Source organism: Pyrus communis, chromosome 15 (genome assembly GCF_041283825.1).
Source record: "Pyrus communis isolate YQ-2024b chromosome 15, ASM4128382v1, whole genome shotgun sequence".
Classification (NCBI taxonomy): domain Eukaryota; kingdom Viridiplantae; phylum Streptophyta; class Magnoliopsida; order Rosales; family Rosaceae; genus Pyrus; species Pyrus communis.
In genome coordinates this window covers 16,216,226-16,233,684 of record NC_142579.1, presented here as the reverse complement: position 1 = coordinate 16,233,684, position 17,459 = coordinate 16,216,226, and the positions used below count along the sequence as shown (strand labels likewise).

The window sequence follows — 17,459 nt, the reverse complement described above, 5'->3', positions numbered from 1 at the left end:
GATCGAGTAGCTTACAACGCATTCTGTATGGACAATATTGTTCCATTTGGTAACATAATCTGGGTTTTACCTAAGCCTTCAATTACATCTGAAGGTCTTGATAAGTCGCACACGAGATCAGGTATATCCATTGGTTTAGCCTGGTCGAGAAAATTGGTTTTGACACCCTTCTCCTTGAGGGAGGCTTGATACAAATCCACCAGATGTTTTGGGGTACAATAAGTACGCACCCAATGCCCATTGCCACCACACCTATGGCAGGCTCATTCAGAGTTCCTGAGAGCATTGTTCATATGAGCTTTGCCTTTGTGGCGATTCACATTTTTGAAGCTCTAGCCTGAATTATGCCTTGGAACCTGGTTGTGAAACTGACCACCATGGTTCTTGCCTTTCCTATTCCACCGACCTCGCTTATGGCCATGTCCTCGTTTATGATTATCGCCACTAGAAGATGTGGCGTTCACCTCAAGGGAAGCAGCATTCACTTCTGGGAATGGTGCAGATCCAGTAGGTCGGGACTAATGATTTTTCATTAGGAGCTCATTGTTTTGTTCAGCTACCAAAAGCACAGATATCAACTGGTTGTATTTAGTGAAGCTTTGCACTCTATACTACTGTTACAGGAGGACGTTGAGGCATGAAACGTGCTGAAAGTCTTTTCCAACAAATCTTCCTCAGTAATAGTATCCCCACAGAGCTTCATCTGAGAGGTAATTCTGAACAACGCAGAATTGGACTCTGCCATTGACTTGAAATCCTAGATCCTTTGGTGAGTCCACTCATAGTGAGCTCTTGGAAGAATCACCATTGTCTGGTGATTGTATCTGTTTCTCAAGGCATTCCAAAGAGCTAACAGATCTTCAACCGTTAAGTACTCGCTCTTTAGTTCCTCATCAAGATGGCAATGAATAAAGATCATGGCCTTTGCCCGATCTTGAGAGGATGAGCTGTTATATTCCCTGATGGTATCTCCAAGATTCCCAACTTCTAGATGGATCTTGGTATCCAGTGCCCAGGTAAGGTAATTCTTCCCAGTAATGTCCAAGGCAGCAAAATCAAGCTTCGTCAAGTTCGCCATTTTCTTTTCTAAAAGAAAATGAGATGTGTAAGAACTTGCAATAATATGTATTCCTGGAGGAATATAGTGTTAGAACTTCTAGTTCTTACAAATTTTTCATTTTGATCTTTAGGCCAAAATGATAAGCACTCAAAACTTCTGGCTTGAGATTTTCAGGGTAAATGAGGAGGGCGATTATACCGTACCATTCTCATTGAAATAATGTAACAAGAATGGGCGATTATTTCGCACCACTCAAGTAGCAGGAAAAATTTAAATACGCAGAGCAGGGTGGGTGATTATACCGCGCCACCTAAAATTGCAATGAAATTAGATCTGCAGTCCAAGATAGGCAATCATACCACACCATCTTGGATTGCAATAAGATTAAATTTGCAATTCAAGATGGGCGATTGTACCGCACCATCTTGGATTGCAGTAAAATTAACATAAATAAATACTGGGTTAGTAATCAAGATCTACACCAAACAAAAAATCAAAGATATATGTAACTGTTAGGTTGAGAACTAGAAGCAGGTATGGAGCAAACAGTTCTTCGCGAGGGTATATCACGCAGTTGAGGCAGAGGAAGAAGATGAACAGTAAAAACCTTAGAATGAACTTTTTTTTTTTTGTTCGGCAAAGAGAAATGAGAGAATGATTAGATTTTAGAGAGTCGTGCTGATAACGTGTTATAAATATGTAAAAGTTAAAAAGATAACCTTTACTGGTGACAGAAGTGAAGCAGATGTAAAATATCACATTAAAACTATAGCACAAGAGGATAACAAATAAAAGAGGGAGGAATAGATACTGAAGTTATTAATCTTTCTTTCTTCTCTGTATTCTCTCTATCTCATTTAACTGCAGTCGAACAATGCCAATGTTTTGAAAAACAATCTTTTTGTTTCCAAAGTCTATTTCAATTTGTAAGGGCATTGATAATGTGTGCGTGAGCATTCATAACAATGCCAATGTTTTCAACAAAGTCTATATTTTTAAATTATTGCGGGTAGGGGTCGATCATGAAATTTTGAGGTCGCTGAGAAGAGTTGGACACATGAGTGGGATTTGCTCAAAAGGAATATGATCAAGAGGTAAGTCTGACCAAAGTTGAATAGAGCTCTAATGACTTTAGTGGGTGGGGATTAGAATTCCTGAACAAAAGATGGTTTCTAGATTCTCATATTTACCAACGATTAAAAATGCATCCAAATAGAGAAAGCAAAAGGCAAGAGACAAAACGAAGATTAGTAAACTCTAGCTCCTAATAACATAAAGGGCAAAAGGGTTCAAAGATAATAGATTGAATCCTTGAATCCTTAAATCCTTAAATCCTTAAATAATTAACAACCAAGCAAAAATATGAACTTTAGGGGAATAATAAGCTTCCTCAACATATGAAAAACAAGTTTTTGGGTGAGGGGGACTAGCCTGGATTTGCATCCAAGTAGTAGACTTGATAGAAAATTTGCCAAAGCAAGACAACCACCAAGTACAAATTACTTTATCCACAGTGGGGCGCCAATCGGTACCATTAATTTGAGAAGGACAAAGTAAAGAGAACAAAGGAACGAGAAAACCCTAATTATAAGACCAAACCAAAATATTTTTATGATGACCAAACCATCTCAAACCGTGAAGCAAGACTTTCCTAGGTTTGAGAATACCGCTCCAAGCACCTAAAGGCTTAAGCAGTAGCTTTCTTTCTAACAACCAAGAAATGATTTCGCCAGAGATATTTAGACCAAACAATTTGAGCCGACCAGTTATCGGATTTGGTCAACACTTTTCATTCCAACTTGGTTAACGCTGCAAGGTTAAACCAATGAGCAGGTCTTATACCTAAGCCCCTAATGGATTTAGGTAGGCAAACATCTTGCCAGGCTACCAGCGGGCTGTTGCCCTCAAAAGAAAGAATGAGCTTTTCTATCAAGGGCACTAGTAATTGGATGGTGCTATTCACACATCTATTTTTACTTTTATTTAATATTATTCAATTCATTTGAACAAATGGCCGAAAATTGAGAAGGGATCGTGGAAAGTAAAAAATGGTGTGTAGATAGTACGCTCCTAGTAATTTTAGAAGACACATGAAACAAGCCATGACATAATTAGAGAGACCAGAAAGAATAGACTAAATAAGAGTAAGATTAGACTCAATAAACGCAAATTTTCTCCTATAATATGGTAAATAATAACAATTTTCCTCTCTAACTAAAGTCAATAGTACTTGCCACCAATTTCTTTTCATTGATATTTCTTTAAAAGAACAATGTTGATCCAACCAATTTTAGTATTGGAAATATTTTGTGAACACAAACAAATTACCTCTTTAGAGAATACGTTTCCCAAATCAACCCTAAGTAATGTGCAAGCTGATAACTTACATATATCTTCTCTTATACTTCTGTTTTAAAAAGGTATTTCGAGAGTGGTAAATGTGTTTAACAACTTTACGTATAACACCTTGGTGGATATCGCCTTCTTCTCTAACCTACCGAGTCCTAGATTCAAACTCTTCCTACTCCCCTTAGTGTAGTGTAGAGTAGTAATATTGTTTTTAAAAAAAATAGAAAAAAAATATAGACAATCCAAGCCACTAATACTACTATCTAAAAGTATTCATCTTTAATTATAAGTTGCAAGTCTCATGAACATCAAGACTTAGAACAAAATATGCCTTAAGAGCATCTCCAACCATCCTCAATTGCCCATGCAATTGGGTTAAATTGGCCACCAATCCAAAAAATTTTGCTCCACCGGTGGAAAGATTGGAGGGCGATCGGACTTAGAGTAACTCCATTGTGCGGAGTAGCCCCAGCAACAGGCCCTAAAACAAAGGGCAGTAGCCCAAGCAACCATGTCCAGCCCATCTAGGCGATTGAGCTCGAGGCTGCCCGAGGTAGAGGCCTGGTGAAAGTTGACGGCTCGAGAGGCCGATGGCAAGGCTGATGTCAAGCGACGTTAGCCACGTTTAATAAACCATTTGTGCCAGGCGCATGCGGATCAAGCGCGCTTTGGCGCTCGTCGGCCGACAATAATGTAGAAATGGGGCCCGTGGCTCATTTCTGAAAATGTTACCGTTGGGAGGCCACATGGTGCCTCCTTGTCTGTTGGATCTCAACAGTACTTTTTTCTATACCGTTGGATTTCCAACGGTAATAATAATTTTAAAACCTTATTTAATTGTAGTCGTTGGATCTGAGATCAACGGTCCACGTTATTCGGCTTTATAAATTAAAAAAAACAGTTTAAATTTCTGAAAATCTTACCGTTGTGCCACGTGGCACAATTTGGAGTGTTGGAATTCATATATATATATTTTTTTAATCCAACAACAAAGATTAATTATATGAATACAAAATTTAAAAAATTAATAAAAATCCAAAAAAAAAAAAAATTTGATTTTACTTTCTATAAATACTTTCTCATTATCTTCTACCTTAAACCACAATTTCATATTTTCTCAACCACTTTCAACCACATTCCTATTTTTCTCTCAGAGTTTCAATCTAATTTTTTTCCAACAAAATGACTAATTATGCAAGTACGAATTGGACGCTTATTGAAGATGTTACGTTGTGTACTAGCTGGGTTGAAGTTACTCATAATCCGATTACGAGTAATGAGATGCAGTTGCGAGAAATGTGGAGTCTTATTCATACCAATTATCTTGAGAAAATTGATGGGAAAAGAATGAAAGAATCGATGTCCAGTCGTTGGAAAGTACTTAGCCAATCGTTTAGTATATGAAGAGACGACTTGGTACAAGCTAGTAGCAATCTTCGAAGTGGGGAAAATTTAGCGAATCAAGTAACAATATATTATTTATTTTTTTGTACTATACCCAAATTTACATTAGCTACTTTGATTATAATTATTTCTTCTCCCATATTATGTAGACACTTCAAGCACAATCTTGGTATAATGCCAAATCCAAAAACCAAAAGCAATCATTCAACCATTGGGAATATTGGAATATTGTCAAATATTATCCTAAATTCAAAGTTGTGCATGTTGATCTCGAAGTTTTCATGAACGACACCCCTCTACACTCTACGTCCAATCATTCATCGCATGTACATGAAGATGACACATATGAAATGCCCGAAACGCGTGGGCTTGCGCCCGTTTTGGTACAGAAAAAACCACGATTGTGGCCCACCCACGTGCACATGTCTTTGCACATCATGCTTGTTTGTTTGGCTCCAACAATGGATCTTTGGGTTCCATTTGTCTCTTGCATGTACATCACACGCAATTTATACGGCAATTTTAAACAACGATAAAAAAGGCTTACTTTTATCTACCATATTTCATTTTGTTCTCTATAACTCAAAAGTTACCATTTTACTATTTGAAATTCAAAATTCGTTTCATTTTGTTATTTGATCTCGATTTTGATTTCAACTAGCTTCTTTTAAACTTAATATTATCTAATTGTTGAATGTTGATGTATGATGAAGATTTATAATCAAATTTATTGCACATGTGTCCTTGCAACTAACTCTAGTTAACTTTAACATTAAATGTTACTTTTTCAAATTTGAAAAATATTAACTAAGGTTAAGTGAAAGGACATATGGCAGATGATTAGGTGTATTGTGAGTATACACCAAAGTTTAAGGTGATGAGCAAACATGCTCCCATGTGTTTTAGGAGGCGACCTTAGGGAGAAGAAAGAGTCCAGAAATTAAAGTAAAATGAAATTTGAGTTTAAATGAGTAAAGTAATGATTTTTAAATTATAGAGACAATAAAATTAAAATAGTTTTAAGAGACGTAGCTGAAAATAAGCCTTATAAAAACTTGTACTAACATTTATGCCTGTTTGTTTGTAATGCCGTGCATTTGTTACTGCTCTATTTTTTTTGAACAAAATGTTATTGTTTTATTAATTATGTTTGTTTGTAACGTTAATTTTGTATTTAAAATTATAATAGAGAGTTTTATTTTCAAAGAATAAACTTACACATTTACAAGACACAAAACGTAAGGAAAAAAAAAAACAAGTAGGGTTATGCACATCCCGACTTTTACTTCTCACACACCCTTCTCAATTTTCGGTCATCGAATCAAATGAATTGAAGAAAATCAATGGAAGAAAATTTAACAAAGGTATGTGATAAATAAAAAATGTGTGTAAATAGCACTACTCAAAAATTATTTGTAAATAGCAATCCCCCTGTCACTTACCCTTCATCTTTCCAAAAAGGTGAACTTGCACAAAAATAATTACTGTTTTGAGAATAGTAAAGGCAATTTTATTACCCTTTCAATTGTCATTGCCCTCCATTAACAGGCGAAGATGCTCTAAGAAACTAACTATATATATAGTAGTTAATCAAATGGATAATGTAAAAGTGATGTGAATTTTGAAATACAGAATCTAATTTACAACAAATAGAAAGGAATAAAAAAACACACACGCATTTTGTGCAGATGCTCACAGGAAAAAGAGAGTTGATATCATTTTACATGAACAGAGGAAAATTAAATAAAAGAAAAAAAAGATGAAAAAGCAGCTGGAAGATGATTGCAGTGAATTCAATTAAGCAGAGAAGAAGCCATTGGAGGCCTCAAGACCAACTTGGCTTCTGGGCTCCTTTGCCCACTTGACAAACTCCCAGCTGGTGCTGCTGCTGATAATGATCATCATCGTTTTGTCCATTCTTCACCCTTCTCTCATACTCTTCTGCAACCAAAATTGCAATATTTGCCATCTCTCTCTCTCTCTCTCTCTCAACTTCCTTTGAAATTGTTGGGACTTGGTTGATAATTTGATTGACAATATAACGTTGCCTGTCGGAGGCAATTATTTATAGGAACGGAACTTGAGATGCTAACAGAGGCGGATAAGGCTTACAGGTTACTGCGCTCACTATTCTTACATAACACCATTATTTCATTTTAACGAAAACTAACGAAAATTTTAAAAAAAATTTAGTTTTTAACGAAAATAACAAAATAAAAATGTAAATGAATTACTAGGAATCACTTTTCAAGATGAAAATATCCTTACTATTAAAAGTAATTTTTAAAAATTTTTAGTTTTTAACGAAAATAACAAAATAAAAATATAAATGAATTACTAGGAATAATTTTTCAAGATGAAAATATCCTTAATATTAAAAATGAATAATATCATTAAGATTCTTTTATTTTATTTTAGTGTGGGTGGTTTCGTGGTTTTGGTTTTGGTTTCCGTTTGTTTGTTTTAACTTTTAATGGTATGAGGGCGCCCGCTGAAAATATAACTGAAAGTGGGCTTAGTGTCATGCATTGCTAAAAGCCTCTAGAGGGCTAACACCTGTCTCATACAACAGAGATTATACCATTTGCCACCGACATTGTACAGAGAAACATGCATGTCTGTCTGTCAGACAGTCAGAGGTACACACCTCGATTTGAGAAGAGATTCTCTCCGAATTCATTTTGTTGGAATTCTAGTAATTCTTATATTTTAATCGTTCTTTATACATCGTGCGGTTAATTTTTATTAGATCCTATTTATGTTTAAGTTTAAATATAAAAAAAAAAGTCAAATTATTTATGACCGTACGATGCACGATAAATTATTAAGACGTAAAAATCTTTAGGATTTCCACAATTTAAATCCGGATGGAATCCAAATCCCTGAATTTGCATCCAAGCAGTAGACTTGATAGAAAATTTGCCAAAGGAAGACAACGCCCAGAGTTAGGTTCCAAATTTCCAATCAATGAATGAGGATCCTCTCCTTTAATTTGCCAAAGGAATACCATTAACTTGATAATAAATTTGCCAAAGGAATACCACTAACTTGAGAAGCAGAAAGTAAAGAGAACAAAGGGAACAATAAACCCTAATTATAAGACCAAAACAAAATAGTTTTAATTGAGTAAATTGTAGCAATGGTTTCTCAATTTTAATTAAATTAGAGCAATGATCCCTCAAAGAAGCAGAAAGTAAAGAGAACAAAAGGAACAATAAACCCTAATTATAAGACCATATTTTTAATTCAGTAAATTGTAGCAATGATATCTCAAATTTAATTAAATTGGAGCAAGGACCCCTCAACTAAAAATTCATTATTATTAGTCTCTCAAATTATCAAAATGTGTTGCTATGATATTTTTCATCAATTTCGTCAGAATTTTGTCAAAATAAGTTATCTTGAAAATACCATTACTACAATTGGGTCCCTCAACTCATCAAAACGTGTAGCTATGATCATTTTCGTCAATTTCATCAGAATTTTGTCAAAATGAGTTATGTTGGAAGAACCATTGCTACAATTGGATTAAAGTTAATAGACCATTAATTCAATTGGGTTAAAGTTGAGAGACCATTTCTGCAATTGAATTAAAGTTGATGGATCAATAGTAATGAGTTTTTAGTTAAGGGGTTATAACCGCACGTTTTGATGAGTTGAAAACTAACTGTAATGAATTTTTAATTGATGAACCATTACTCCGATTGAGTTAAAGTTAATGAATCATTGCTACAATTTAGTCTTAGGATTACCAACCATCTCAAACCGTCCTAGATTTCAGAATACCGCTCTAAGCGGCTAAAGCAGTAGTTTTCTTTCTAACAACCAAGAAACAATTTGAGCCCACCAGTTATCGGGGTTGGTCAACACTTTTCATCCCAACTTAGTTAACAATGGAAGATTGAAACAATGAGCAAGGCTATTGGATGCTAGGGGGTTGTTGCCATTATTTCCCCAAAAGAAATAATGAGCTTCTCTGATAACTGCCAAAATATTACTTACCAAAATTTATTTTCATTGATATTTCCTAAAAAGCATAAAATGTTGATCGACCCAATTCTAGTACTGAAAGAAAGAAAAACAACAGGCTTTGTACAGATGATGATAGCAAAAAGAAAGCGGATATCATGTTACATGTACAGCAGGAAAACACATTAGAAAAAGAAGATTGAAAAGCAGCTGGAAGATGATTCCGTTGAATTCAATTAATTAAGCAGAGAAGAAGCAATTGGAGGCCTCAAGACCAACTTGGCTTCTGGGCTCCTTTGCCCACTTGAAAAACTCCATCTTTGGGTGTCCAATCTTCTTCTGCAGGGTTTGAGCCAAAACCGAAACACGAGAACCCAACTCACTCTTTAACTGCTGCTGCTGCTGCTGCTGATGATGATCATCATCCTTTCTTCCATTCTTTACGCTTCTCTCATGCTCTTCTGCCACCAAAATTGCAATATCTGCCATTTCTCTCTCTCTCTCTCTCTCTCTCTCTCTCTCTCTCTCTAATTTGATTGACAACATAATGTGGCCTGTCGGGGGCAATTATTTATAGGTAAGGAAGTCTAGATGCTAACAAAAGTGGATAAGGCTTACAATATATATATTCCATATTTATATTTGTTTATGGAGGCTGGGTGGTTTCCTGGTTTTGGCTTCCATTCCGATTGTTTTGCTTTTAATGTGGAGGGCGCCCGCTGACAACAACGGAAAGAGGGTAAAGTGTCATGCATTGCTAAAAGTCATAGGGCTAACACCTGTCTTGTACGACATATATTTACATCATCGGCCACCGACATCTTAGGGAGAAACATACATGTCATACGTACCATGTATCGGAAATACATATTTATATGCTGAAAAATGTTAAAGAGATTAAATTTATAAACTAAATGACATGAAAATTGATGATTGAATAATTATTTAATCGTTGATAAACGTATTTATTTTTTATTAATGACACCTCATTTAATTTGTTAATTTAATCTCTCTATCATTATTTTTATATGCTAGGCTCATGCATGTATGGGAAAACCCGCAGTTTCTGTGATACAAACAACCAGACCAAACCCACCATTTCACGCGATTCAATCCATTGCATCTCGAATGTTCGATTATTCTATAAAACAATTTTGATCTCTTAAGATGATAAGGACCCACTAAGAATCTAGGAGCCCCATCATCACCCCAAAAGACCAAGAAGCTTACTAAACAAGGTAATGCTAAACCAAATCTTTCAAACTAAATTATAAATTAAATAATGTGATTGTAGATGATTGAATTATTAATTAAATGTCGATATTCTTATTAATGACATCTCATTTGGTTTCAAATTTGGTTTAAAATTTTGATATTCCTGATATTATCTAAACAAAGTACTTTTAAATTACGGAAAATCACACCTCTAATCTTTATAAATGCAACTTCGTACACCCTCTAAAATAAAGGTGATACTCATCCTATTGATTGTTGTTAGATTAGTAGTTTAGTTTAATTGATTTAAGACCTGAATCTTAAAATTTAAACTAAATAAGCACCACCCTCTCACTTTAGAAGAGCGCAAAATTTCACTCAATCTCTAATTTCTAATCTAGTATAGTACTAATTTGAACCCCGCAAATACCGAAAGCTTACGGCATTTGGTTCCAAATTTTCAAAGAGAAGTACCAATCAAACCAATAACAAGTAGATAATGCATAGGCCACATCAGACCTGTACATTTCATTGCCTGGAAGGAAAACAGAAAAACAAAAAAAAACCACAAGATAACACTCAGACATTCCCCCAAAAATAAGAAATGCGAGAAAATTAAGGAGTCGTTCCTTTTTATGGCTAGAAAACATCAATGATATACATGTTAGTGATTTTGAGATTCTCCTACTCTTGATTTCTTACACTGATAAAATTTTACAAATATAACTCAAACAAGAAGAAATGGTTATGGGATATTTTCAGTGACCATCAACTCTTTTCGGATCAAAGCGAGCGAACGAGACTCGGAAGCCTATAGTAAAAACACTTGACCCACCAAATGCAGAGGCAGGCAGTCTATCTCAATGTCGTGTTATTCTGGTAAACAGTAAACAAGCCCTCTTCATATCTATAGTAGGCCAAGCGTTTTCAGCTGCTGAATATGCTCAGCTGGGAGAGGTGGGGGAGACCAATCAGATCCTGTTATCTCACCATCAACATCCTCAACAACATATTCCTACACCAGTAAACAAACTTTAAGAAATAAAGATCCTGTATGACAATATCCAGTATCATTACAAATTACAGAAACGATAAATTTTCTTCCGTTTTTTGATAAACAGAAATTGTTTAGTTAGATTAGTATATACAAAAATCTGTTTAATCTATTACGGACTTAAGTAGACCTACTAATTCATCACAACAACTCACAGATCCGGCTTAGCAGATAGCATAAGCTTCCAAAGTTAAGCATTCCTTGTTCCATAAATGGGCCAAGGGGACATGATCAACATCTTATACTGAGTTTTAACTGCAACATGTGCGGGCAGATGCACAGTTCGATCACTTTTCACCAAGAGATTATATTATTAACTACACTATTTCTCATCGATGACATGGGTTACCATGCAATACTGTTTAAGTCTGCTATAGGTGTCCCTCTACTGAATTCAACTACAATTTAATGGCCCTAGTAGTTATAAAAAAAAATAAAAAAATAAAAAATTCAAGAAAAAGAAATTATGTTCGGTCATTGATCTTTACTTGGCATGGTGCATGATGAAATGGTAATCTCTAGTCAGTGTCTAGACGATACATTAACATGACCTGAAAAACCAAATTATAAAAGTAAGGTCCCTAACTCACTTTTGTCAGCATCCTTTTTGCAAGTATATGATAATGCCGCTGCCAAATCCGTTGTCCAACCATTGTAGCTACGAGGACACTATAGAATATCCCAATCACGGTGAAAAGTCCCAGCACAATCAGAGCCATTATAAATAATATTGGTAGCCCTGCTTCACCAGCGCCTCCCAAGCAACCACATTCACCTGCCATACTTGCACAACTTCCCCAGCATGTAGTACAGTCAGTCCACATACAAAGTGTTCCAGGTAAATGACAGTCTGCGCACACACTGCAGAGATTGTTCAAAATTAAGTTGCATCGTTCAAAAACTGATTTCAATGAATAAACACTAAGTTGTGATGTGAATTAATGAATCATAAGGACAACATATTATGCACACTAAAGAAGTGGACAGATGTAGCACATTAAGCGTCTGGGTTGTGATTTATAATACAGTATCCAACTATTGATGCAGTTAATAAAAAAAAAAAAGCAAACAAAACAAAAATTGATAATTAAAAGTAGAAAGTTTGGTATGTGATAATATGAATGAAACCTATCTGCAGTAAACAGAAAGTCAACAAAAAGTTGTCTTACAAGATATTAAGTGAAAAACATTATAAATAAATAAATAAATAAAAACATATTAATAAAGTGTAATATATGCAAGGAAGCCACATTTCCTCATTTGCCAAAGAAACAATTGAAATGAGAAGGGAAGGAACAGCAATTGGACAATCCAATATATGCATGCATGGAATCAAATGTCAAATTTTTCAAATTTATATACATTATTAAGAGAACCCTCCTTATCAACCAATGAGGGTGAAAAGAAAAACATGCCCTTATTTATTGTAGTTTGAATAAAATAAATTTAATATGTTCAGGGGATAATAGTAATTAAAATTTTTATATAAAAAATAAAAATAAAATAAACCCATATTTCTCTCCCCCACTGCTTTTTTCCCACTTTTCAATTTCTTCTAGCAAAAATTACCTCACATGCATAGCATGTGCCCGTTTGCCAGTTGAAATTTAATGAAGCTTGACAAGAAAACTATCTCACATGCATAGCAATAGCATATATATATATGTGTGTGTGTGTCACAAACAATACAGAGCTTGCCTGTAAAAGATGATAGGTGTTTGATCATTTTTCTTCTAAGAGTTGCTATGGTTGTATTACTATGCATCTATATTTTACAAACACAAATTCTTCACTGTAAATACAAAAACTTAATACATTTAGAGGTGATAATATAACCACGTAAATCATGTGTACCAACTGGGTCAAAGATTTCCAAGTGTAGACTTATACCCAGGTTGACAGCAACAAAGGCATAATTCACGACATGGCTGAGCCAAATCGTTGCGCACCCTACGGTCGTAACAAGTAATGAAGCAGCCAGACAACCCAAGCAAAGCGAAAAACAATAGAGCTCCTGTAGTTAACAATAGAAGTATGTAAATTACCATAACCAAAAAGGAGAAGTATTAACCCAGAGAACAAGGGAGCAAACATGTACTCTTCCATTATGCTAAATATATATTTCAACATTTCAATCAATTGATTACTAATTGCCAAGCTAAATAACAGAAAAGTTATAAAACAAAGAGTTGCAACAAAGATTTCATTGTGGTCAAAGAAACATTAACACTATCTTTTATTTTCTTTTTGACTTCTAGAAACATAACATAAAGATCTCAGATAGAAGGCACTTAAAACATGTACTACTTGTGGTTAAAGGTAGCAATGAGACTCTACCCATACCAACTACCATGGCACAATATATAAACCCTAAACCCTCAAAATTTTCCCCAAAACTCAGAGAACCAGAGTAAAATGTAGATATATAATGTATAAAACACACTCAGAAAGTGTTGTGAGAGATAACTATGTTTCGTATAAATGAGAATAAAATAAAAAAATAAAAAATAATTTTATCTGAGAATACAATTGTAACTATCTTGAAATTTTTCTTAGTCCGTGCAATAAAGTTTGAGATACCATTACAAAATGCTAAATGTCATTGTTTGACAGCACAGTGTTCAGCCAGTAATCCCAGTAACACACTAATAAATCTATTACCCCTACAGTTAGTATCTTCCTCCCGTGAAGACCTTGAAGACCACCTCACTCTCTGTATTTCTTTTACCCCTTTCTTATTGGGATAAAAACTTCTCGGGTTTCAACATGGCTACAGAAAATATCACTAGACTACATTTGCAGATTTTCATTATATATTTATTTCCGAAACTTTGAAATCTCAAACTGATCCATAAAATTCAGAATGGCTTAAAACACTATTAATTTGTAAAACGAAAATCCCAATAACATCATGAGTTTTCTCAAACCATTTATCAGCAAACATGAAAGTGAAGTGAGACAAATCCATGTGATTTCATCTCGGAACAAAAATATTCACTGCTGTGACACCTAAATGTCAATTCTTTCGGTCAATAACTGTTCAACACATGGAGACAAAAACAAAGTTGATCAGGTGTTTAATAAAGTCATACCGAATCTCCATTTTTTCACCTCTATTCTACTATTTAAAAGGGCAAAGAGAACGTTTCTGTATTGTCACAATAATAAATGAGACATTTAACATATAGTACGCTTATTTCCAAACATATTTTTATATGAATGATCCTTGATTAGTGTTTTAGCACTAAAATTAGACCCACTAATTCTATTGCACTTAACCAGTTACTTTTTGAGGACCATCATATCCTCCCAGCTGCTTTGATCAAAACATAAGAGAGCTTGTTTGGTGAATAATAATTTAAATTGGAAGTAAGACTGTAGTGGGCCCTGAAGGCCACAGTTTTTTATACAATTGCAAGTGCTAACACCTAATCAAGTACACGTCCATGACAAATAAGGATAGAGTAGAAACAACTACAAAAAAAACAAAACAAAAGAAGTGATAAACATACATCTACAGACAGTGGCGGAGGCAGGATTTGAACTCACTAGGGTCATAATAAAGAAATAAATGTTGTAATATTTTGTTATTTAGATATATATAATTCATGACTGATTCTTATAATTTGAACTTGTCGTTGTACTATATCATTATCAATAATGACAATATTTATTTCGACGTATACAACCAAGTTATAACCATATAGTGATCTTAACTGTATAATATTAGATTTTTCCACTTAAGCAGTCACAACCTTCAATTCGACTGCCATAAGCAAATACACCAACTTTTGTGCAAGATTATTGATCAATCTTTTCAATTCATTCAACTCACTATGAAATACTGTTGATTAATATAGTGTTTTAATAAATAATGAAAATCAAAGCAAGCATACACACATAAACTTAAACTGAACCTAAAATTTAAACTGAACTTGATTATTGGAAGTTCTTATTGGGGTATTGGGATCAATAGCAAAAATAGTGTGGAGTAATATAGAGTTGTTGGGGTCATGTGAACCCATTGAACCCCCCCCCCCCCCCTCTCTTTCCCTCCGCTACTGTCTACAGACCAATATATATTCTTCATTCTTCCTCTTTTCTTGCTAGCTTGCTCAGTCACTTGGTTTTTTGTCTATTCAATCACATGTTACTTTCCTATGTAATTTCAATCTGATGAACATGTTCATCTCAGAAACCTTGTTAGTAAGGACATAGATATAAGTCGGTTAACAAAACAGGCTAAGGTGCCATACATAATTTTATACAGCCCAAAATAAGAATCGCATACACTATCTATAACATTTATCACTATTTATTTGTCTAGCATAAGCATTTACATTATAACTTGAGACTTTACCACATATATAGTAGAAGCTAAGCTCACTGTCAAAACCCCATGCAAGACGAAGCCAGAATTGCTGTAAAGCATCTATTAAATAAACCAAATAGGCCAACGAAGCAATCACCTGTACAAATGAACAAAAATGTTTAATGCTTATATATGCAAAACGTATGCAAACTATCAAGCAAAACTAAGAAACTAAAGGAAAAAACAAATGACCTACAAGTTGAACAGACAGAAATATGAATATAATGTCCCTCGTCACGAAGAATCTGAATTTCAAGGTACGCCATTTTCTATCAGCAATGACATGAACTCTCAAATGATAAGGAGCCTTGCAGGTTGTGCAATGAGAAAATGCAAACCCTTCCTGGAAAAGTTAAAATAAGATAATCAGATATCATTTGGAGAAACCCAACAAGAAGCCAGACACGAACATGTGGACATATGTTACTAATTTGTCTTAGTTAGATAAATCATACACATAATGGAAGGACCAATTAAAGCCCACTTCTGAGTTCTACAAGTGTGGTCTTACTGCAACGCACTGACAGTCTAAAACTGACTTAAATAGTCATCAACAAGGAAAACAAAATTAATTTGCTACGCATGTATAACACACTGCGATCAATATATTCTTAACAAACAACTGGCAAGTGGCAACAAATCATGACAATGCAAGCGTAACAAGATCTCGATTCCATTTCATCATATGCTGGACAGCCAGAGACATTAGGGTTGAGGGAACTTCACTTCAATAAAATTTATTTCATACTTGAACTACAACAAGCACATTTTGAAGCCCATACACGACACACCAATCTAGATTCTAATTAATGACCTTTCCTTGTCATTGGATTTGCATTCTATTATTTTTCAAATACCCAAAAAAATCATACAACACAACACGATACAGTAACAGTTTGAGAAGAATGACAAGTAATAAAAATTGATATAGTAGATGGATGGATGGATGGATGGGATCACTCAGCTTGCATTTGCGTGGAAACCCACAACATGGTGTTATCTGCACTGAATTTGAAAAGAGAAAAACAAAAACAAAAAAATAGAGATGGCAACCAAACCTTTACAGCTCTCCAATGATCCAAACACTCCCGGTGGACATACTTGGAAGTCCCTTTGCACTTGCAGGGAGCAATGAAGTCCCTACCTGAGTGGAAAACCCCCACTATAAGCTTCTAATACCAAACTCTAAGCATTTAAAAGGAACCCAAAAGAAAAAATCACAGTTTCACACTCAATTCGAAATACATTTGGAATTGTGCAACATTTCCAATTGCAAGACACGCTTATCAGGTTGGTAGACTTGAAACACAAATTTAGAATTTGGCAACCACTCCAATAGAAAAATGAAATCAATTGGGCGAGCGAATAAGTGAAGTTGAAGAGAAATACCATCACTTTCAAGGCAAATTCGGCACTGGATTTGTTCGCCAGGGCCCGCTTCGAGGTCGATCTCGCTGGGCTCGGTGATCTGCTTCGGAGGCATGAGAGGCGAAGCGTCTGAGTGATCGGCCATTGAAATACTTCAGAGAAATGGGGCTCTTCAATTTCGAAACTGTAAGTATTGCATTGAGCCAAGACCTAATTGATTTCCCCAATCTCTCTCTCTCTCTCTCTCTCCCCGCTATATATCTGGTAATTGGGGAATGGTCGTATTAAGACAACTGGACAAGACAAAGAGTAAGAAGCGAAAAAGGTCTCTCGCTTGGTGCGTTTCCAATACGTGGACCCTATTTGCTTTTTTTATTGGATTTTTTTTTTAACGCGTTTATTTCTTATAGATAAAACATCATTTTTAGTCTGTAAATTTAATGTAAAAATTTAATCTTTTTAGCATTTTTTTTTTATTTATCTGTTAATGCTTATTATTCTATTTATTATCATTTGATAATCTTAAATTTGATATTTGTGTCTATTCACTGCATAGATTTCAAAATTTAAATTCATCTAACGGTGATAAATAAAGTGGTGAAAATTATCATCACTTGAAGTGGTGAGCAAAAATAATCCCTTCTTTATCATCTTGGCCTATTTTTTTA

The 17,459-nt window shown here is 34.8% G+C and overlaps 2 protein-coding genes across 3 annotated transcripts; both read right to left on the bottom strand.

Moving 5' to 3' along the window:
* Positions 1 to 574: 574 nt before the first annotated feature.
* On the bottom strand, positions 575 to 1,078 carry LOC148690582 (uncharacterized). Its single transcript, XM_088684957.1, has 2 exons — positions 806 to 1,078; positions 575 to 703 (listed from the first exon to the last, which is right to left on the bottom strand). Exons 1-2 carry the CDS (start codon positions 1,076 to 1,078, stop codon positions 575 to 577), a joined length of 402 nt encoding a protein of 133 aa, XP_088541083.1.
* A 9,524-nt stretch (positions 1,079 to 10,602) lies between these two features.
* LOC137740831 (uncharacterized) lies at positions 10,603 to 17,138 on the bottom strand. 2 transcript variants are annotated; one of them, XM_068480640.2, is made up of 7 exons: positions 16,813 to 17,138; positions 16,482 to 16,567; positions 15,620 to 15,766; positions 15,412 to 15,520; positions 12,942 to 13,065; positions 11,642 to 11,912; positions 10,603 to 11,012 (listed from the first exon to the last, which is right to left on the bottom strand). In XM_068480640.2, the coding sequence occupies exons 1-7, from the start codon at positions 16,934 to 16,936 to the stop codon at positions 10,905 to 10,907; spliced, it is 969 nt and encodes a 322-aa protein (XP_068336741.2). In that variant the 5' UTR covers positions 16,937 to 17,138; the 3' UTR covers positions 10,603 to 10,904. The 2 variants fall into 2 exon arrangements, with proteins under 2 accessions (XP_068336741.2, XP_088542511.1); XM_088686385.1 differs by having other exon boundaries at positions 10,603 to 11,029; positions 16,813 to 17,071.
* Positions 17,139 to 17,459: the final 321 nt, after the last annotated feature.

What these genes read in the sequence shown, in the direction of transcription:
- LOC148690582 (XM_088684957.1), bottom strand. Translation starts at nt 1,078, where the DNA reads ATGGCGAACTTGACGAAGCTTGATTTTGCTGCCTTGGACATTACTGGG. An exon ending in GATACAATCACCAGACAATG is followed by an intron (nt 704 to 805) that starts GTGATTCTTCCA and finishes ATTACCTCTCAG; the next exon opens with ATGAAGCTCTGTGGGGATAC.
- LOC137740831 (XM_068480640.2), bottom strand. Translation starts at nt 16,936, where the DNA reads ATGGCCGATCACTCAGACGCTTCGCCTCTCATGCCTCCGAAGCAGATC. An exon ending in TATTTCTGTCTGTTCAACTT is followed by an intron (nt 15,521 to 15,619) that starts GTAGGTCATTTG and finishes TCATTTGTACAG; the next exon opens with GTGATTGCTTCGTTGGCCTA. An exon ending in CTTTGTTGCTGTCAACCTGG is followed by an intron (nt 11,913 to 12,941) that starts GTATAAGTCTAC and finishes CAATCTCTGCAG; the next exon opens with TGTGTGCGCAGACTGTCATT.